This window comes from Aspergillus caelatus, assembly GCF_009193585.1.
Source record: "Aspergillus caelatus strain CBS 763.97 unplaced genomic scaffold BDV27scaffold_115, whole genome shotgun sequence".
Taxonomy (NCBI): Eukaryota; Fungi; Ascomycota; class Eurotiomycetes; order Eurotiales; family Aspergillaceae; genus Aspergillus; species Aspergillus caelatus.
In genome coordinates, this window is record NW_022475378.1 from 20,284 (window position 1) to 40,852 (window position 20,569).

The following is a 20,569-nucleotide window of genomic DNA, read 5'->3' on the forward strand; positions in this document are numbered from 1 at the left end:
ACTATGTGCATTAATTACCATTTTATTTGTGGGCTCTTCAAAATTGTATGGATTTTCGATGTTTCATTATGTGTATGGACTACATTAATTCGACTGGTACAGCACGATAATGCATGGAAGCACGTTAGACAAAAAAGCCTAATCCTCCAAGGCATTAAAACGTAAGTTCAACATCGCATAGTTGCAGATAGTCATCAGTATTTGAACACTTCGGTCTCAATTTGACATCCAACCTTCTCCAAACGGTCAATGAATTCCTGGCCCAAGGTAGCTGGAGTTACAAGGCCACAACGAGAGACTTTCTTCACTTTTTCTTCATTCTCCAGAATAGTCATGGCTGCCTCTGCCAGCAAGAGTCCTGTGAAAACATACATCGTTCCATCGTATTTCAGCTTGCCAAGTGCACGCTTAGGATCCGGCGTGTTTTGATCAGCTGTCGCCACGGCACGGTATACCAGCCGATCATTGACTGAGTCCTCCATGCGGGGACCACTACCAGGCGCGTATATATATTTCTGCAAGAGCCACCGAACTGGCGGCAGGAGCAAAAGTAACAAGCCGGTGACGAAAGCAAAATGAAGTGCAACACCAATGAGCGCGTTCCTCACCCTAAGGAACTGTCTGAAATGGAACCGACGCCCGTAGAACTCTGGCATCAGCGTACTACTCCGATGCACGATAGTGATGTCGGCGATCGCTGTTGGAGCGGTGGTGAGAGTGCCCATATCACGGACTGAGCGGACGCCGAACACCTTTGCCGCGAGTGGTTCGCTGGGGATAGACTTGGGTGGTGAAGATGCGGCCAGCGCAAACGGGTCTGCTGCTTTGAGTATATCGAGCAATGAGAGGGTATCAAACATAGTCATGACTGTGGCGAGAGTACCACCACTTGCCCCGGAGGACCTGGAACGTTATTAGTACTATGCATCCGGTCGGGTGGTCAAAGAGCGGCTAGCATACTTCAGTTCATCAATTGCGCATGTAACTTCCTTGGTATCGCAGGAAAGTTCCTCACGTATACGCTTAACAAGGGCCCAAGTCAACATATCTGCAGGAGCACTCTCGACACCAACAGAGGGGATTATCTAAATCAGTCAGGGGGATCACCACATGAGGCCAGGGAACAAAGACATGACACGCACTATAGCACCATTTGACTTGGCAGTTTCATGATATTTTTCGATGATACTCTTGATCCAGGGCGTTTCTCCAGTGCTGCACAGATTAGCCATAGCGTCCACCGCCTGATTGTAATGATTTACTTACACATCAAGATAATGTGTTCCGTTGCTAGCGCAAGCTTCGACTACAGGAGTAGAATACAGGTGATATGGCCCAACGCAGTTGAGAAGTACACGGCATTTCTGAGCCAATGAGTTCAATTCCTCCCGATTGAGCTGGACAGCCAGAACCTCTAATTGGTAGGTTAACAATGTTCGTTGTTTTCAACGGTAGTACAGATTCATATAGTACCTGGTTCGGCGCGATCGGGGTTCAGATTCTTCAGATCTTTGGCAACATTCTCAACCTTCTGGAGCGAACGCCCTGCTAGAGCCCATTTTAAGCCCGTAGGAAAGTTCTTAACAATGTGCTCTGCACAGAGTCTACCCGTGTAGCCAGTCGGGCCTAGAAGGATCAGGTCGAACTCCCTCTTAGACTCCATTGCCAAAAGCTGGGGAGAATGTACCGGTGACTAAAGATGGATGAATTACACAAACAATTAGATAAAGTATATATTCTTAAAAAAAACAAAATATATAAAGACACAAGATCTACTTATGTAGGTAGCAGAGTTGCGTAGATACACATAGCTTAAGCATGGTTGCTCGGTGACGTGAGATGATCGCCTCGGCCGCTAGACTAACCAGAAAGAGGAAGGGCCCATCCCACGTTCATGTGACTAGAGCGGCGAAAGAATTGTTCGGCAATAGTAAGTACGGGGTAGTCCTATGATGGAAGAATAATGTATAGGGTATGTCCAGGCATTCAATTAGCAAGGCATACATGCAGAGCATTACACAAGTAATAGTATTGCCTTGATAACATAATGTGGCAAGGAACAAGTAACTACTACTACTGTGCAAGGGCATTTGGTTGCATTTTACCGTCTCTTATGTCATGCGGGCCAGACTAGCGGATTTTGGTGCAAATTTTAGATAAGTTAGAAAATATAGAAAATTGGCACGAAAATTTGAAAGTAAGAGGATTCGATGAATATCTTGAGGTCAGAACGACTTTTCGTAAAGACATACTTTTCGTTTGCATCCTTTGTCTCATTAAAGGATAGTATTTAGAATATCTATTCCTCTTCCCTGGTAGCTGCTGGTGGGAGGTTTTACCTATTGAATCGTTCATAGTTCGCAAAGATACCCATCACGTGATAAGCCAAGACTTGAACCCTAAGCGAGCCTGGACACCCACAACCGCTTCCACTTGAAAGCCTCAGTCTCGATTTCGACTTACCGCACTGTATCCATCTTCGACCTCAACAGCTGCACGGAGACAAGATGACCAAGCGCACTAAGAGTAAGTGCTCTATCATAGAGAAATATGCCTAATAAATAACTGGAAAAATAATTTGAGACTAACATAATACTTCAGAGGTCGGTATCACGGGTAAATATGGTACCAGGTATGCTCTTGCGCCCTTTCGCCTAGAAATCGATCGCGTTCCTATTCCGCACGATTAAATGAAGGATTCGAAATCGAGCTTTCGACAAGTTGAACAATGTATTGACGACGTGATTTAACAGATACGGTGCCTCCCTGCGTAAGCAGGTGAAGAAGATGGAAGTGTCCCAGCACGCCCGCTACGTCTGCACCTTCTGCGGTAAGAACACCGTCAAGCGCCAGGCTGTTGGTATCTGGGAGTGCAAGGGTTGCAAGAAGACCGTCGCCGGTGGTGCCTACACCGTCTCGTAAGTCGAGCCCATTCTTTTTCTTTCGATGACCACGGGGGCAGTTCGTATTGGACTGTGTACTGTGTGGTGAAGTATGTGGGACGAATACTGATCGATCCTTGTGCTACAGCACCCCCGCCGCCGCTGCCACCCGCTCCACCATCCGTCGTCTCAGGGAAATCGCGGAGGTTTAAGTGTCACGATGGGATTTTCTTTATCTTACGTTTGAAATAAAAAATAGCGAAATTCAAGATCTGGAAAGCTCCCAAGGGCTCCTCGTTACGAATACCCAGCCATCATCTGGACGGAATGGTGCTTAACCAATAGACACAAATATAACCCGTGATTTCAGGTCTTCTGCAAATAGGACTGCGTATCAGCTATTCCACATCTGCCATGTCTGCTCTACCGCTCTTTCATTCGTATCACGCTGGATCTTTATTTCGTTCACGATCACTCAAGTTTTTAATACGTGTGACCATGTCTTCTGACGGGACAGGACTACTGAAATACGAGTGGAGTAAGCTCGTGCACCCAACGAGATAGGCCTACGGAGTAGGCCATCTAACTTTCGTTGGTTTGTGTTCCTGCCTATGCGCCTTTTCCTCCTCGATTCTGCGTCTAAATGTAGCATCTCGTTTTGCCCCTGTTAAATAAGGTTTCGAGAATAGCATTGCCTCCCTGTTCAAGCACCGAGACCGGAGTACCTTCGGGTCAATTAACCTTCCGTTTCGATCTACGATCTACTTATCTTCAGCACCACGAAATGCTTTGAACAAGCTCTGGTAATATCAAGTTTTCGTCGCATTATTGTTTAGTCTCCTTTCAAATTCTATCGGGGCAAGTTTACGTTACACAGGCGGTCTGATAGTAAGAGGGGAAAGAAGAAGAACAAGAGAGGCAGAGATAGAGAAGAAAAAAAAAAGAAAAGAAAGAAAAAAGAGGGGCGTGTCTCATAGTAAGGATGCAAGGGCACACTTCCTCAGCTACAACTACTCGCAACCTTGAGGGTTGCGCCCAAAGTGCCTCGTCCGATTTTCCTGAACAATGATTCGCCTGAGACTTGGTAGGTCACGTTGACGGCCAGACTGTTTTGCGTTAGACCGGACTTTAGGTCCACCTTCAAAAGGCCGGTTGCTTTCTCCCCACATCACTCGACCTGCTCTTCTCCCTTCTCCTTCCACTCCTCTGCCTTTTATCCCTTTCTGCCAGCTGCTCTTCATGCCTTCTCTTAGCTTCTCTGCAGATAGTCCTGGCACAGAACCCTCTGTTAATGTCCGACACTTGCATTGTGTGTTTAGGAGACCTTGGCGAAAGCGCCAGCGATCCTCTTGCCGTCTCCGCCGAGGCCGCGCCAAGACTTGATGCTCAAGTAAATGGCAGGTCGACCGACACCTCCGTCAAGGCAGATGGCGTGGATGGCAGTGAGGATTCTGGTCAGATCGCCCAGTTGCTCCCCTGTGGTCATATCTTACATAACAATTGTCTGAAGCCCTGGGTTGAACGAGCGAACAGCTGTCCAATATGCCGCCGCAGCTTCAACGTTGTGGAGCTCAGTGACTGCATCGGAGGTATGTTTCACAGTCACTACCTACCCATCCTTTCTCTGTCTTAAGGATTTTATTGTACAGTCGGATAAATATATATATATATATATATACTAACTGAATGACTTATCTATAACAGGCCCCGTACTCTCCTCTTATGCTGTGCAGGACCGCGTTCAAGTTGCGGATGTCGATCCTTCGATGGTGATAGAGTACATCGAGGAAGACGACCTTGCCGGGTTTTCACCTTGTCTTATTTGCGGAGATTCTGACAACGAAGAATTTCTCCTTCTATGTGATGGGTGCGATGCCCCCTCGCATACGTACTGCCTCGGGCTTGATACTGTCCCGTCTGGGCCTTGGTATTGTTCACGATGCGAGACCCAACGCGCTCGAGCGCTGTCCCCCGACAGTGCTGATAGGCCATCGCGGGCTCGGGACCGGCACGGTCGCCGTACGAGGGCACAGCAGCGGCAGCTACAGAGCCGTAATCAGATGAACTCCCTTCACTGGGCTCGGGTATGGCAGTCCGTTTGGGATCACCTTAACCTCGACTTGGATTTTCCGTTTGATGATGATAGGGCTGCCGAGCGTGCCAGGCAGCAACAACGACGGGAAGAAGCCAATCAGCGAGAGTTTCGAGCTTGGCAGCGTCGTTTTGAAGTTGCAGAACGACAAGGAGGTAGTAACCGCTTCAGGGATACGGCTGCCTTACTTGATATTGAGGCTCCGCGACCATCACGGCCACGTGTGCCGAGGGAACCAACACCTGAGCCTGAATCTCTGGAAGAGATGAGGGCGTGGAATGCTTTTGAAAGGGCTCGTGAGATCGAGAATGATCCTAGTGCGGCCCGGAAAAGAAAGGAACCGACAATGTCACCCTCGCCTGAACCCACCGAGCCTGAACGGAAGCTAAAGCGTCCACGAACCCGCAGAGCTGAAGACTTAGCAGCATTGGCTACTCAGAATGGCGAGTCTTCCAGGGCTGCTGGTGCCCAGGCTTCCGCTCGAATCAACGCGGAAACTTCAAGCGAACCAAGCTTTCTTCAATCCCTACTGAAAGAAGTCGAGGACGCTTCGAACGACACTAATTCTCATGGGAATTCTGCCCAGGTTTCGGTTGCAGCAACTGACCATGCTACTCCTGGGCCTTCTTCCCCATCAATCTCGCCCGTGCCATCTAACCACTCCTCACCCCGCCTTTCCTCCACAACACCCCCACCTCACCCAAGGAGTAGACCGATATCCCCTTTACAGCTCGCGACACCCACTCATCCCTCATCGCCACCCTTTTCGCCCGATGTTTCTCCAACCATTTCTACGGAAGATACGCCGTCACAGGGGTTCTCAGACAGCACCCGACGCCGGATTCCAAGGGCAGCATATCGCTCGAGTTTATTGAGAGCGAACGACAAGTCTCCGAGCCGGCCCAGCCTATCCTTGGCGGTCAAGACTGACATACAGAAGCTGGTCGGTGCGGCCTTGAAGCCATACTATCGTTCAAAGACTGTGTCGAAGGACGAGTACACCGATATCAATCGGAACATATCCCGAATGCTATATGAACGAGTGGGCGACGTTGAAACCATTGGAGCTGATGCGAGGACCGACTTGGAGACTACTGCGAAGGAGCAGGTTACCAAGGCTATCGACGCCTTGGCACAGAAACATAAGATGGAGAGCCACGACCCTGTTGATGACAGTTCTTGATCCCTAATTCTGGACAGAGTATAGCATTTCCCGGCGTTCACAGCGATATCTTGGCTCTACTGGATGAGAGCATCCGTTTGGCGTTCGAGCATGATCTTTAGCGAGCTTACGCATGTAAGATGCGTTAGGATACCCAGGAATATGGGAGTTACTGGTTTTGGACTTCAACGTGGCGGGTATAAACATTTATAGCAATATCTTCTATTCTTCTATGTCTTATAATAGGCGACAACATTATCACTGCTAGCAACTCCTAGCACCTATACATGAATAAAGAGCCGGAGCTGGTTTCCTAGTGAACGCTGTTTTCAGAAATTAAAGGGTCACACATAAGTAGAGCTCCGTAAGTTTCGATGTACTGGTACCACTCACTACATCTGGCACCGACCTCGGGTAATTTTTAGTTCTCATCACACCGCCATTATCGCCGAGCAATCTTCGCAGGCCAAGTAGTCAATCAGAGTCTCACTGGCTACTTCTATCAATAAATCCAAGTAATATGGACAAGGATGGGACATACGCAGCTTAATAGGGCCTATGCCACACCTAGAACCTCATATCGCCTCTTGTATGACGCGTCACGATCTTCTGCCCGCAACAATAGTTACAACACTTACTAAGAATAACAATGCCAATAGTTAGTTAACCCTAGTTTTACTATTAGTTGTCTGCATGTTTCAGTCGATCATTCAAGTAGAAAGAAGCCCCTTTTTACCCGTCGTGTGTGCTTTCTCTATGTTCGCGGAAGATATATAAGTACCGTAGGCAGCTGATCGGTTCAAGCTCCCATAGCTATCACACATGGCTATTGGGCGCTAGGTTGTAGTATATCTGTAATATGCTGGTCTCCAAGATGGGATGAAACTATGCTAATCGACATTCACAACTTAGGTTCTCTTTTCTTATGATGATGTTAAGTAGTGTCGTGCTATGTACTATATATAGGGACCCATGCCGCCTTCAGACAAAAGGTCATCTAACATCAAAAACATTGTTGTAAATCTGTTTATCGCTCGTGTCCTGAACTATGATAGCAATTATTCTGGTGACAAATCCTGGATTCATCACCTGGAAGTGTCTTGCTCTTGTTTGAATTTCGGGCATATACCTATATACCGTGTAATATTTTTGAATATTTTTTTTCATGCATATTACTGTCACTCAATAGTCAGGAGCCGAAATAGGCTATCATTTCCTAGATAGTTTAATGACTATACTGCAAATATCATCTGTGTATTTTCGGAGATAAGTACAAACGGGAGTATAACGTAGATAGATATATAAACAAGCATATATAGTTTGCGGGCTAGAAAGTTAACCGTTAAATCGGAAATACCCCGCAACCATAGTGAAACTCATATTCATTTTGATATTGAGTTCTGTATGGAAATATTATTATCGCAGATCAAGTAGATGGAAAATTCGAATTTTAATTTCAAGTAATAAATGAAGGTTCTGTTCTATCCTCTCTCGAAGGTCATGCATAGGGTTTTGTACGAAAGTGGCTTCGAGAGCTGTAACTGTGGCACAGATATAGAGATATTGTGAAGCGGGCGTAGATCCTCACACCGCGACTAGGTCAAATCCCGATAGTCAACGCTCACTTTGACTCTCAGCACATTCATACACTACCAGCTGATACGTGCTATGAAGGAATTGGAGAACTTACGACGACATGCTATCTATTATCTGCATGCCAGAGGATCATGTGATAAGCAGGAGGGGCCACCTTACTACAGATGTGTTCAAGACTTAATACGAAAGAGAAAGAATATTCTACATACTTACGGAGTATACAACGCCAAACTCGGGGCTGTCACGTTCAAATGTCAGACAGCAGTTATAGCACCTACATCTACCAGATTGATTGATATGCAAACCGGATCAACACCACGCACAACGGTGATGAAGCACGCCATCGGAACATGTCATATATAATTTCCCGAGTTAAGCAGATCGGCAGCGCGGGCGCCAACATGACTCGATCTAGAACTCCAATAGGCCGATAAACCCAACACAGATGACTAAAAGAAAATGAGAATTCTGCTAGTTACACCGTTTATCGTTCGCTGGTTTTGAGGTATGGATGCATCCTGTGGGTGAGCACGTGTCGGACATCGGACAATGAACAATGAATAACGCGAGATGAAGCTGAGACATACCCTTAGTCCACGTTAAATCCGAACGGGGATAAGTGGGTTGTTTGACTCCAGGAAACAAATGAAAAGAGCCCCAGAGTGACTGGGGTCGGGTCCTCATGCAGGGCGTTGACCAATTGAGGGAAAAAAGGTATGCAACTGTAACACGGCCTTTTAACTTGTACCTGATATGGATTCGGATAATCGGAAGTGAAAGCAGAGCATCTGCCGAAAGTGGATATAAACGAAGTTAAGCCATCGGGAAGGGTGGAGACGGGGACCCAATGGTGGCCGTAGAAGCGCCATGGAAGTCGGCCACAGTGAAGGGCCGAAAGGGCGAGGGGCGAGAGCGCTAAGCATTTTCCAGTTTCTACCCGCCAGACCTCGTGGTTCTTGTGTCATTGTTCATGGCTATCAGCTCATGCCTTTCTCCATTCGTCAAAGTCCGAGAGCTTTTTCCACCGACCATGGTATCCTCCTCATGTGTTCATTATGACAAATCCGCTGACATCACGCATATACTCTCTCCTATTAATCAGATTTTAGTTCATATGTACATAACGTGTACATATCTGGTGTATGTAGATAGGTGTCGGGATCGGCTATCGGACTCGGATTTAGCAACAAGAAGACATCTACCTTGGTGGAGCACGTACGTGCGCTGGGCAGCTTAGCAGCCATGGCTCCTCCTCTCATAGTGCCCCGTTTAACTGATGTATTGTCACTAGGGTGCAAATTTCTTATTCTATAGGCCCACCTCCGTGTAGCAGAAAATGCTTTATTATAATAGGAGACCCCCTCCCATGCGCCTGGATTAGCTAGGTAGTAGGCTATAGACCTTATTCACTTTACTTTTCTGCCCCTTTGCAAGGACTTAATCGCTGTTGTTCAGAGCCTATTGTTTGCTATACCTATATCGAGTGATATTGGAGTCTGCACCTTAACGATATTCCGCGCTTTCCATCAAAATGAGCACTACTAATCGAGATGGTGCAACGCAACATGATCCACATAGCTCAGCTCGTCTAGATAGAGAAAATGAGGGACCGATGCAGTCTTCAGACATCACCTTGCGGTCAGAGTCCTCCTCGTCGATCGGGGAAGACCCCGAGAAGAACGCTGGGGGTACTCAGAACGCAGATCTGGAGAGGTTGGAGAGATCGATGTCAACACCACATTCAAGGAAGGGACACGAAGAGAAGGCGCCGGAGAAGGACCCGAACCTGGTAGAATGGGACGGCCCAGATGATCCAGAGAACCCCCAGAACATGCCAAAATGGAGAAAATGGGTTTTGACCATGACTCTGTCCTCCTTGACAATGTGGATCACTTTCGCTAGTAGTGTGTTCTCGACGGCAACCATGGTGACAGCTAAGGAGTATAACGTTTCAACTGAAGTTATGACTCTAGCGACTAGTTTGGTGGTGTTTGGATTCGCAGTTGGGCCATTGATGTGGTCGCCTCTCTCAGAATTATACGGACGCAGAATACCATTGTTTTCTGGCTATGCTATCTTCGCAATTTTCCAAATCCCGGTCGCAGTGGCCCAAAATGTTCAGACAATCATGTTGTGCCGTTTTCTCATGGGTGTGTTTGGTTGCTCGCCCCTGGCTGTGGTGGGTGGCGCAATGGCCGATTTCTGGGACCCCGTGGATCGCGCCGTGGCTATTGCTTGTTTCTCAGCTGCGACTTTTGTTGGACCCGTTATCGGTAAGTCTTCCTTCCATCTCCCGTTAGTGTTTGCTTTCCGACGTGGTAGCAAGGCTGACAGGTCTCATTAGGCCCCATTGTGGGTGGTTTCATTACAGAATCGCATCTTGGCTGGCGGTGGACAGCTTGGATCACCTTGATAGCCTCTGCATCGTTCGGTACCCTTGCACTGTTAACCGTCCCCGAAACCTATGGCCCCGTAATTCTTCAGAAACGTGCTGCTCGCCTGCGGCGGGAGACTGGTAACTGGGCATTGCATTCATTCCTGGACGAGCATCGCCCAACGGCATCAGAAATCGTTACGAAATATCTTCTGCGCCCCCTCCAAATGCTTTTCCTCGAACCGATCCTGTTAGCTATGACGATCTACCTGGCTTTTATCTACGGTATCCTGTATCTGTTCTTCGAGGCCTACCCGGTCTCCTTCGCGGAGGTTCGAGGTTGGACGAATGGGGGTGTGGCAGGGCTACCGTTCCTTGGTATTATGATTGGAGTTCTCTGCGGCGTCGCATTGATCATTTGGCAGACGAAGACGCGCTTTGCGCGGAAGCTGGAGAAACATGGCAGGGTTGTACCCGAAGAGCGCCTGGTTCCCATGATGATTGCTTCTGTTCTGTTGCCAGCTGGTCTCTTCTGGTTCGGATGGACCTCGAATCCCAACATCTCATGGGTGCCCCAGGTAATTGCAGGTGTCCCTATCGGGATGGGTATCCTCGTTATCTTCATGCAGGGCCTTAACTATATCATCGATGTGTACATGATGTTTGCCAACTCAGCTATCGCTGCCAACACCCTGGTTCGGAGTGGTTTGGGTGGTGCTTTCCCGCTCTTTGCCGTGCAGATGTACCATAGATTGGGTGTGGCCTGGGCGTCCAGTCTACTTGGATTCATCACGGTTGCTATGATACCCATTCCGGTTGTCTTTTTCTTTTACGGCGCGAAGATTCGTGCCATGAGCAAGTTTTCGCCAAAGTTCTAAATCGGCCGTTGCCAGACTTGCACAAAATCTTCTTCCCCTTTCTTGCGGGAGCAAAATAGAGAAAAAACAATTGCATATCTCAGGTTTGATGTGCATATGGTTAATTTTGATCATCAACTCGGCGTTATAAGGTGGCATATAAACGATAATGTTTATTTTACTTTTTCGAAGTGTTGGTTGTGTGCATGCATAGCGAGTGTACTCCCCACGAATATTGTTAATGTTTACCTTTCACTTTTCATCGCGATATACCGTGTACCTAGAAAAAAGGTGATTTAGAGTCTCAATATCAGCCCTCATCATGGCACCATCTGGTAGTGTAAATGGTCGAGTAATTTACTCCATGACGTCGGACAAGAAAAGGCCGAGGTGGTTTAGCTTCTGTCTCAGATAAGACGAGGGACTCCGGAGTCCGTACACTAACGAACGTCTGAGGATTAGGCAAAGACTCAAAAACTAGTCAAATCCATGAGATCATACGAGTCGGCGGAGTTGTAACCTAGAAGAGAAAGAAAAAATAGGGCAAAAAAAGAAGACCGACGCGACGCGTCTTTGGTGAAGGCGGTCAAAAAAAGCCGCCCGACAATCAATCCATCGTCCTCGGGGGTTTGACTTGACTTGCTTGCTGCTTGTCCAACCACCTCCTCTTCCGCCTATCATAACGTCCTTTTCCGTTCTAGCTTGCGAATTCCTCATTTGACAGTGTGCTTTCTTCCCGCCTCTTCCTCCGAATCTCCTCCCCTTATCTTATTTCCTGTGCCTCCCCCCCCCTCTCCTCCCTTCCCGACCTAGCGCATGGTGCGCTGAAGCTGACACCTTCACCGGCTTCCCCGCGCTGCTTCCACGATGCCTGCGCGCACTCGTCAAGGCCCCTCCGCTGCGGCGGAGGTCGTGGAAACAGAAGAGACACCCGGCAGCCTTCGCCGTCTCAGATTCAATGAGCCACTTTCATGGCGCGTTGGGCGATCGGCTATTCCCATTGCGGATCTGCTGCAGCGCTTGCAGACGCTCGCGCAAGAGCTCCGCAAACTGGAACAGGAGGAGGTGGAAAAGGATTCTCTCCAGAAAGTCTCTCAGGAGCTAGCAACAGCTCAGCTTCTCGCACATAAGGACAAGGGTGTAAGAGCCTGGACGGCCTGTTGCATTGTCGACGTTTTGCGCCTCTGCGCCCCCGACGCGCCCTTCACCGGCAATCAACTTAAGGTATGCTGCCGCGGTGTTAATTGTTCTTGTGAAAGACGGTCTACTCAATTGAGCTATGCTGAATGCTAACTATGCTCTGAATTATGAAGGATATTTTTACCTGCATCGTGACCTCCATTATCCCCGCATTGGGGGATCCATCTAACACGTACAATGCTCAGCATATCTATGTGCTAAACTCACTAGCGGAAGTGAAGAGTATAGTTTTAATGACAGACCTCGATCACCCGGACGCTTTAATTATTCCATTATTTACTACTTGCTTTGACATTGTCTCTGGTTCTTCCAAAGGTTCCACAGGCGAGGACATCGCGAAGAATGTTGAATTCGACATGACCCGCCTGCTTGTAACGGTGATCGATGAGACGCCAGTACTTGCTCCGGATGTCGTGGATATCATCGTCGCCCAATTCCTGCGCATCGATCCACGTGCTCTGGAGAACCCTAGCAGGAGAGGAAAGAAGGCCGATACTCCGGTCGATGCCAAACAGGGAACATTGCTTTTGAAGGACTACCCCCCGGCCTATAACATGGCGAAGGCAATTTGCCAAGCCTGCCCGGAGAGGATGACTAGTCATATAAGCCAGTATTTCAATAATGTCATCATCGACGCCTCTGCGACCGGAGCGAATGGTCCGTCTAAGAACTCTCATCGCCGGCCCAATCTTGATGATTCAGACGAAGAAGGGGAGGATATTAAAGAGCTGAGCAAGGCACATCGTTTGATCAGGGAACTTTGGAGGGCCTGTCCCGAGGTGTTGCAGAATGTGGCCCCCCAGCTGGAGGCAGAACTCTCCGCGGAATCTGTATCTTTGCGCCTGCTAGCTACGCAGACAATTGGTGACCTTACGGCTGGAATTGGAGTTGCCGGGCCACCCCCGCCTCCGCCAATGGATCCTGCAGCCTATCCGCCGGTAACCTTGTCAGACTATTCGCAAACGATCCCCCAGCCAAACGTTCTTTTACAGCCATTCTCCCCCAAGCCATTCTCGCAGGCGCATAGCTCCACCTACGAGGGCTTTTTGAGCCGACGATTGGACAAGTCTGCCTCAGTAAGGGCTGCATGGGCCACCGTCGTTGGTCGGATATTGTTAACGTCGGCCGGTGGCTCTGGCCTGGCCGAAAGTGAGGAGCAGATGCTCATCAAAAACCTAGCGTCTATGCTTCGAGATGCAGATGAGAAGGTTCGAGTAGCGGCAGTCGACGCGGTCGGTACGTTTGGCCTGTCTCACATCGTTCACAAGTTAGGCGCCAGTGGTGGCTTTTCATCCCAGGATTCTATACTTTTTATCTTGGCGGAGCGTGTCAAAGACCGAAAGCCACAGGTTCGGGAACATGCCATGAAAACCCTGGGCCGGATGTGGGCAGTTGCGGCAGGTGAGATTGAACAAGATAACGAGCAAGTAGTATCCTTGCTCAAAGATGGGCCGTCAAAGATCTTCGATGCTTATTACACAAATGACCTCGATATCCATGTGTTGATCGATCGCGTTTTGTTTGAGATCCTTCTTCCGCTGAGCTACCCACCGATAAAGCCTAAACTATCGCGGAGTAGCTCGACGCAGTCTCAAAAACTGAAAGACTCACAGACGTCAGAGGGCGATAATGAGACAGACGTTGACAAAATTCGTGTGCGTCGCATCTTAACCCTAATTAGTGGATTGGACGACAAGGCAAAGAAGGTTTTCTTTGCAATGCAGGCCAGGCAACCACAAATGAGGACAGCTGTTACAGTCTACCTTCAGGCCTGCGAGGAGTATAATGTAAGTGCCTCGCTATTTGTATAGATGATCGGATATTGATATCAAGTGAACGTAGGGCGGTGTGATGGAAAAAGACGACGAACGGATCACAGCTCAAATTAATCGAGTGATTGATACATTGTCAAAGGTCTTTCCTGATGCATCAAGAGCTTCCGCAGATCTTTGGAAGTTTGCCAAAGTACATGACCGGCGCAGCTACCAGTTGATTCGCTTTGCAATGGCCGCGGTCAGCGACTACCGAACGGTCATCAAGGCCATCAGGGAGCTCGCACGCCGATTGCAAAGCTCTAACAACTCTCCTTTACTTGAGACTCTGACCCCCCTTCTGTACCGCTGTAGTTCCCTTGTTTTCAACCGGAGCCACATTCCAGCAATTATAAGTCTCTCGCGGACAGATGAGAATGGATTGGCGAGTCCCGCACATGAAATGCTGCGGGAGATCTCTTCCCGGAATCCCGAGGTACTCGAGGCTCAGGTTCAAGAGATGTGTAAGGATCTCGAATCGCAAGCACCATCGGCCGAAACGAGTAAGGACACTGGAACCGAAGAAATCCTCAAGGCTTGCTCTGGGTTTGCAAAGAAGCTTCCGGCGAAGCTGCCCAAAGATCGCAAGTTTTTCCAGGCCCTTGTCAACTACGCGTTGTATAGCCCATCGCCTCGCGCTGCCAAGCATGCTGTCTCAATCCTCATGGCCACCGCAGATCGCAAAGAGATGTACGCAAAGGACCTGGTCCAGAAGTGTGTCTCTAAGTGGGAGTATGGAGCAGACCGATTCCTCACTAAGTTAGCTACGCTATCTCAGCTGAACCTCTTAGCCCCAAGGGAGGCAGACGAAGAGAGTGACGCCATCATCTCGATCGCAGTCAATAAAATCCTCTTGACGAACCGGTCTCCGAAACCGGAAGCCGGATATACGTGGTCAGACACCGTGGATGATGAAACCGCTGCCAAAGAATGGGCTCTCAAGATTATTGTCAACCGCCTACGCGCCAAGCAAGGCTCGGACGGCGAAGACGATTTCCGTGCTCATGCCGAACCTGTTTATAGCACTCTCAATAAACTTGTGGTCGGTGAGGGCGAGTTGTCAAAGAAAAAAGACACACCAGCAGGGCAAAAGTCACGACTACGTCTTTTGGCCGCTAAGTCATTACTCAAATTATGCGCATCCCACAGCATTTGTGACCATTTGCTTGCGCCTCAAGACTTCAATGCGCTTGCTCTAGTCGCCCAAGATCGTCTTGCGCCTGTAAGGATTGGGTTTATTAATGAACTCAAAAAGAAACTGGTACCAAACTCGCGCTTGAGCCACCGTTGGTATATCATCACATTCCTGCTCGCGTTTGAACCAAATGCTAGTCTGAAAGACAGCACTCTAACATGGTTGCGATCCCGTGCGACCTTCTTTTCTCAGAATGGTGGTAAAAAGAAAGACCCAGTTATGGAATCCATCTTTTCGCGCTTGTTATCACTACTAGCTTATCATCCCGACTACCCCCCGCAAAACCTGGATGAGGAGACGAAAGCTCGCGATCTGACCGACTTGGGCCGCTACATTCTTTTCTATCTCTCTGCGATAGCTAATGAACATAATCTCTCGCTCATTTTCCATATCGCCCAGCGTGTCAAGCAGACACGTGACGGTATTACCAAGTCCGATGAAATCACGACACGTCTACACACACTTTCAGATCTTGCTCAATCTACCATTCGCCGATTTGCCGATATCTACTCACAGCAGCGCAAATTCGGCGGGGGAGCTGGTGGCACTAATATCCTGCAGACGTACCCCGGCAAGATGGGTCTCCCGAGTTCAATCTTTGCCCCAATGAGCAGCCACCGCGAAGCCCAGGAAGTAGCCGAGAAAAACTTCCTCTCGGAAGACGTTGATGATCTGCTGGATCGGCTTGTACGGTCTGTAATGAGGTCAAAGGGCGGGTCCCAAGGTCAAGCCGCGAAGAAGAGAAAACCTGAGCCCACCGAGACGACTGGTGGAGCTGGAACAACTAAGAAAGTAAAGAAAGTTAAGGAGAAGGCTACACGGCCCCGGAAGTCCTCAGGCGCAACATCAAGGACACCTAAGCGGAAGAACAAGGACGAAGATGGCTGGTCATCAGATGAAGGAGCCGCAAAAACCAGCACAGCTACTGCTCGCAGACGCAGCAGCAGAGGTACTTCGCGTAGAGTCAGTTATGCAGATCACGACAGCGATGAAGATGACGTCGAAATGGACGATTGGGACCAAGATGAAGACGAAGTTGAAGCTGAAGGCGACGAAGAAAACGAGAACAATCACGCCGAGGATTCCGAAAACGACGACGGCAGCGACCTATCATCTCCTCCACCATCACTCCCCCCATCATCCCCACCACCAAGCGCCAAAAAAGCACGTGCTGAAAAGGCAACAACCCTGCCATCCCGACGCTCCTCTCGAAGAGGATAAAGACGGACACACTTAGCAATGTGGATCTCTTATCAAGCATCATATACTACCTTTATCCCTTCCATCCCCATCACATTTGTTATCAGGCCTGCCAGCCTGTCTGTCTGCGTAACCTACGTGATTCCTTGAACCAATCCAAAACTCCCACTTCATTTGTCCACGTTAGCCATTCCTTGACGGGATGCTTTTCGTGCCTGTTGTGCTATGCTATGCTGTTTCATGTTATCTCCGCTTTCTCACCAATGAACGAGTCCGTCAGTAAGTGTCAGTTATTTTACCCGTTGAGTCGAATTGAAATGTATACCCATTTCCTACGCTATTTCATTGCTTTTCGTCTTGTTTCCTTAAAATTGCTAGGATAACGCCCGTTCCAAATGTCACTTTGCCTGCGTGTTTGCTTTTGCTCTTTTTATCCGGTTTTGTTTTAGCTACACTCGTATGTATGTATGTACCCGGTGCTCCAATACATGTACAGCGCGAATTGAGGCCACGGTAGTACACATAATCTTAGTCGCCCAAAACTAATAGCTATAGATATGTGACTAGGACTTGAATGTCATTATCAGGTGACATGTATTATTTGTATTGAGTGAATAGGCCAGGTCCCATGAACAATGAAGATAGAGAGCACCGTATAATGACTTTAATGCCCCGGTCTCGAACAACGCTGTATTTACGCCGACCATGACAATGGAGAAAGACAGCACCAGATCCAAGCTCACCAGAGTATGACACATAATTTCAGGACGGAAAAAAAAAAGATACGGCTTCAAGTCCAATCGCTCAAACCATATACATAAAGCCGCGAATTCTGTTTCCAGTGGTACGCACACATGAGGGGGAAAAAGGTAAAAGAAGAAAGATCTTTGGAAAGTATACATTGATGCAGAAAAGAAGATAAAAAAAAATTGAGGAAGATATAGAAAGATGAAAGCGCTTCATCATTGAGCTCATGACTAAGATGTATTGTTGGCCCCTGCACCCCCGGTCCTGGCAATTCTCTCTTCAACACGCTCTTTGTGTTGTCGGTTTCGAAGATGGACCTCGAAATTATCAACTGTTGTGCCTGGCCCCGGGGTATACAGTTTGCCTGGGCAGTCATGGCATCGGATGCGTGGGAGGTATTGGTATTTTAGTTTGTGGCCTGACTCGGTATTGGTATTGGCTACTGGTAGCATTGTCTCTGTATCGACAGCAGTGTAGCGCATTACGCCTTCAAAGGAGTCATTTGGATACGAGCGTTTTAGTCGCGCGAGTCCCGCCGCAAGCCAACTTGGAGGCGGGGGCTAAGAGAAGTTCAAGTCAGCAGGGAACCGTGATTGATACACCCACCATAGCCGGATAAGCCGGTCCACTTGAGGCGAATCAACAAAAGAATTGTCATGAGTTATCTATCACTCACCCCTGGGACACCCGGCTGAGGGGGGTGGGTTGCATCTATGGCTCCAATCTGTTGCGCGGGGACGGTCCGTTGCGTGGGTGTACCGACACTTGGGACACGGGCTTGAGGCTGGGTGAGTGGAGGTGGAGCCATGTTGCTTGGGGTCGGAGTGCTAATTTGAGGCGTGCTTTGATGTGATGGTGGCTGAGGGGCTGGAGTCGCTGAGAGACTCGGTATTGACTGTGGTCCGTGGGTAAGAAGCTGACGGAACTTCTCACGAGGGATCTTAAGCTTCACAATTAGTTTTTCTGGCTCTTCGATGCTCTCTTCGCGATAGTCCCGTCTCCTAGCAGATGCTCTTCCCTCGTGGTGAGGCTCCGGAGTGGCAGACTGACCAAGGTTCGCACGCAGAGCAGCGTGAGCAGCACTGGCAGCCCCTCGCATGCCTCTTGTGCGCGCAGTGCCTTGGGCCAGATGAGGGCCGATAGCGGGGGAGCCTGTGATTGAAGATTCGTCGCTGTCTGATTCATCAGAATCGTCACCAGTGTCCCGCAACCCGACAGCAGCGCGCCTGGCACGAGTCGACCCAGATCGCTTGAAGACGTTACTCTCATCAATAGACGCAGCCGAATTAGGAATGACGGAGGATACAATCATCGTGCGGATAGTCCTTTGACGGTCTTTCAGGTCGGGTAGGGCGGGTCCACCGCGACGGTTAACGGAGCGCTTCTGCCTCCGTTGATCTCGGGATATTGAAACTTCTGTGCGTTCTAATTCTGCTTCGTTCAATTCATATAGATAAGGTGTAAATTCCTTCGCTGCCTGGAATGGCCTGAAGGATGATGCGAGGGGAGTAGGGAGGAAAGCGGACTTAAGATCGGGATCATCGATAGGACGTCCGTCGAACGGATGGGAGAGGATATAGAGTGATTTTGTGAATAGCTGCGACTGTTCGCGGATGGAGTGCGCAATTGCTGTTGTGAATTCTCCTGACAGAGAAAGGTCATCCGTCATACGCGCAGCGAATTCTTCGGGGCAGTTGGAGGAATCGTTAATATCCCATTCAAACTGATCAATCAGAGTATGCTGGCCAATGGTGATATTTAGCTTAACAAGGATGCGCATCTCATCGTTCTTGTAAGCATTGTATGGGAGGTGAGGGTCGAGAGGCTCTTCTTCCATATATATTTGAGGATAGTAATCGCAGATCTGCTCTTGGATACTTTGTGAAACCATCCGCACGAGGGGGGCGCACGATTCAAGAGGGAGGCCCAGGTCCTCCACTAGCTTTTCGGCGAATAGATCGGGAGATACCACCCGATCATGAAGGTTCCAGGTGAACGTATCTCGGATCTTGATCTTCTCCCAGTCGATGTCCAGCCGAATGGGCACAAGGTCTTCGATCTGTTCACTTTGCGTCTTCAAATCTTTCCGTGAAACCCGTAGCTCCCTAGTCCTCCGGTTACCTGGTCGCCGCCGGTTGGAGGGGTACAATAGCTGGGGATGTTGACCTCGCAGATCTGTACGAGCATTCCCAAACCCCTCGTAGCCGACGCCATACAGCGCGGCTGGGTTCATATGGTTCTCCCGTCGTAGAGTCAGATAAAAGTCCCGTTCGGCGCGTTTCTGGCTCAGTATCTCCTGATTCTGATTGTGGTACGCCGTCAAAGCAGAATGCTGGAACTCCCGGTTCACATACTGTTCCGCTAGGATCTTATCTTTTGGGGTTTCACGTACACGCACGGCTAGTCCTTCTGTCGGAGAGGAAGGATGAATGGCGGAGCCGCCATGCGATCGTTTCTTGCTTGCTGCTGAGCCATTGGCATTGTTTGACTGGGAGCCGGTAGACGGATTGCCGTTGGACGCGTCATGACTGGAGCCAGCGGGTGTTAAAGACACACCCGAGGCTGCGAGAACGGCTTTCGCATTGTGCTTTCCTTCTGCGATCGCATTTGATCCATTCGGCCCCTGTTCCGTAGCAGATCCGGAAGCAGCTTCGCCATTGTGATTCCCAGTTGTCATTGGTAGAACGGAGCCATTCTGAATACTGTCCGACTGGAAGTCGCCGGGGAGTTGCCCCGATTGAGAAAGCTCTGGGGACGGCATGATCGGATATTGGCACGATCCGGAGTCGCGATTATCGTCCTGAACGAAACAGAACGCGTCACTTGTATAGAGAATTCACCCTTCGAGATGGCGCTCAACAAACGAGGATGGCAACCGAGTGGATAATGAGTCGGTCACGGCAGCATGCTTAGACGGGAACCTGAGACAGACCGCGTTCAGGTTAGCAAAATTTGGTATTGCCGCACATTGAGGTCTTATCGCAACTGGGACGCGACCAACGCAGCGGGGGATGCGATGCATCGCAAGATAAGGTAGTGAGGAGATGCCGCAAGCCCGCCACGCCGTTGCCGTCATGTCACCTGGATGGAGGTAGACTTGACACCAAGGTTGGCAGAGCCGCGGTGTAAGAATGGAGACAGGGACGACAACGTGGAAGGTAGAGAGACATACCAGAACCAACGGGGAGAAAGAAATAAAGGGAAACGGAAAATGACGAATCAAAGGAAAATAACACTAACCACGGAGGATAATCAAAGCAATAATGAAAAGACCGGCGGAAAGCCCGAGGCAGGAGGAAGGTTCCAGGGCCAGCGCAGGACTGAGGCACAGCACAAGCAAGCAGTGGATGGGTCTGCCGGTATGGGTCTTTCTTTGGTCTTTGCGAGAGAGAACCCGGAAGAGAACGGCTAAATCAGCTGATGGCGCGCCCCCAGTTGAGGTAAGGTCCAGGT

The 20,569-nt window shown here is 49.2% G+C and overlaps 6 protein-coding genes across 6 annotated transcripts; 4 read left to right on the top strand and 2 right to left on the bottom strand.

The window, feature by feature from the left end:
* Window positions 1-40: 40 nt before the first annotated feature.
* BDV27DRAFT_7306 (uncharacterized protein) lies at window positions 41-1,898 on the bottom strand. The gene is made up of 5 exons (XM_032077438.1): window positions 1,474-1,898; window positions 1,267-1,414; window positions 1,143-1,215; window positions 961-1,085; window positions 41-903 (listed from the first exon to the last, which is right to left on the bottom strand). The coding sequence occupies exons 1-5, from the start codon at window positions 1,661-1,663 to the stop codon at window positions 195-197; spliced, it is 1,245 nt and encodes a 414-aa protein (XP_031926449.1). The 5' UTR covers window positions 1,664-1,898; the 3' UTR covers window positions 41-194.
* A 511-nt stretch (window positions 1,899-2,409) lies between these two features.
* BDV27DRAFT_129953 (60S ribosomal protein eL43) lies at window positions 2,410-3,641 on the top strand. Its single transcript, XM_032067325.1, has 4 exons — window positions 2,410-2,526; window positions 2,602-2,632; window positions 2,754-2,918; window positions 3,031-3,641. Exons 1-4 carry the CDS (start codon window positions 2,508-2,510, stop codon window positions 3,092-3,094), a joined length of 279 nt encoding a protein of 92 aa, XP_031926450.1. The 5' UTR covers window positions 2,410-2,507; the 3' UTR covers window positions 3,095-3,641.
* Window positions 3,642-4,044: 403 nt separating this feature from the next.
* On the top strand, window positions 4,045-6,457 carry BDV27DRAFT_129956 (putative PHD and RING finger domain protein). The gene is made up of 2 exons (XM_032067326.1): window positions 4,045-4,471; window positions 4,587-6,457. The coding sequence occupies exons 1-2, from the start codon at window positions 4,174-4,176 to the stop codon at window positions 6,155-6,157; spliced, it is 1,869 nt and encodes a 622-aa protein (XP_031926451.1). The 5' UTR covers window positions 4,045-4,173; the 3' UTR covers window positions 6,158-6,457.
* Window positions 6,458-9,026: 2,569 nt separating this feature from the next.
* Window positions 9,027-11,363, top strand: BDV27DRAFT_129960 (MFS transporter). Its single transcript, XM_032067327.1, has 2 exons — window positions 9,027-10,005; window positions 10,077-11,363. The coding sequence occupies exons 1-2, from the start codon at window positions 9,264-9,266 to the stop codon at window positions 10,982-10,984; spliced, it is 1,650 nt and encodes a 549-aa protein (XP_031926452.1). The 5' UTR covers window positions 9,027-9,263; the 3' UTR covers window positions 10,985-11,363.
* A 256-nt stretch (window positions 11,364-11,619) lies between these two features.
* Window positions 11,620-16,902, top strand: BDV27DRAFT_7380 (sister chromatid cohesion factor PDS5). Its single transcript, XM_032077449.1, has 3 exons — window positions 11,620-12,187; window positions 12,277-13,950; window positions 14,006-16,902. The coding sequence occupies exons 1-3, from the start codon at window positions 11,831-11,833 to the stop codon at window positions 16,388-16,390; spliced, it is 4,416 nt and encodes a 1,471-aa protein (XP_031926453.1). The 5' UTR covers window positions 11,620-11,830; the 3' UTR covers window positions 16,391-16,902.
* Window position 16,903: 1 nt separating this feature from the next.
* On the bottom strand, window positions 16,904-20,384 carry BDV27DRAFT_7409 (uncharacterized protein). The gene is made up of 3 exons (XM_032077455.1): window positions 20,353-20,384; window positions 17,793-20,047; window positions 16,904-17,676 (listed from the first exon to the last, which is right to left on the bottom strand). The coding sequence occupies exons 2-3, from the start codon at window positions 19,875-19,877 to the stop codon at window positions 17,347-17,349; spliced, it is 2,415 nt and encodes an 804-aa protein (XP_031926454.1). The 5' UTR covers window positions 19,878-20,047; window positions 20,353-20,384; the 3' UTR covers window positions 16,904-17,346.
* Window positions 20,385-20,569: the final 185 nt, after the last annotated feature.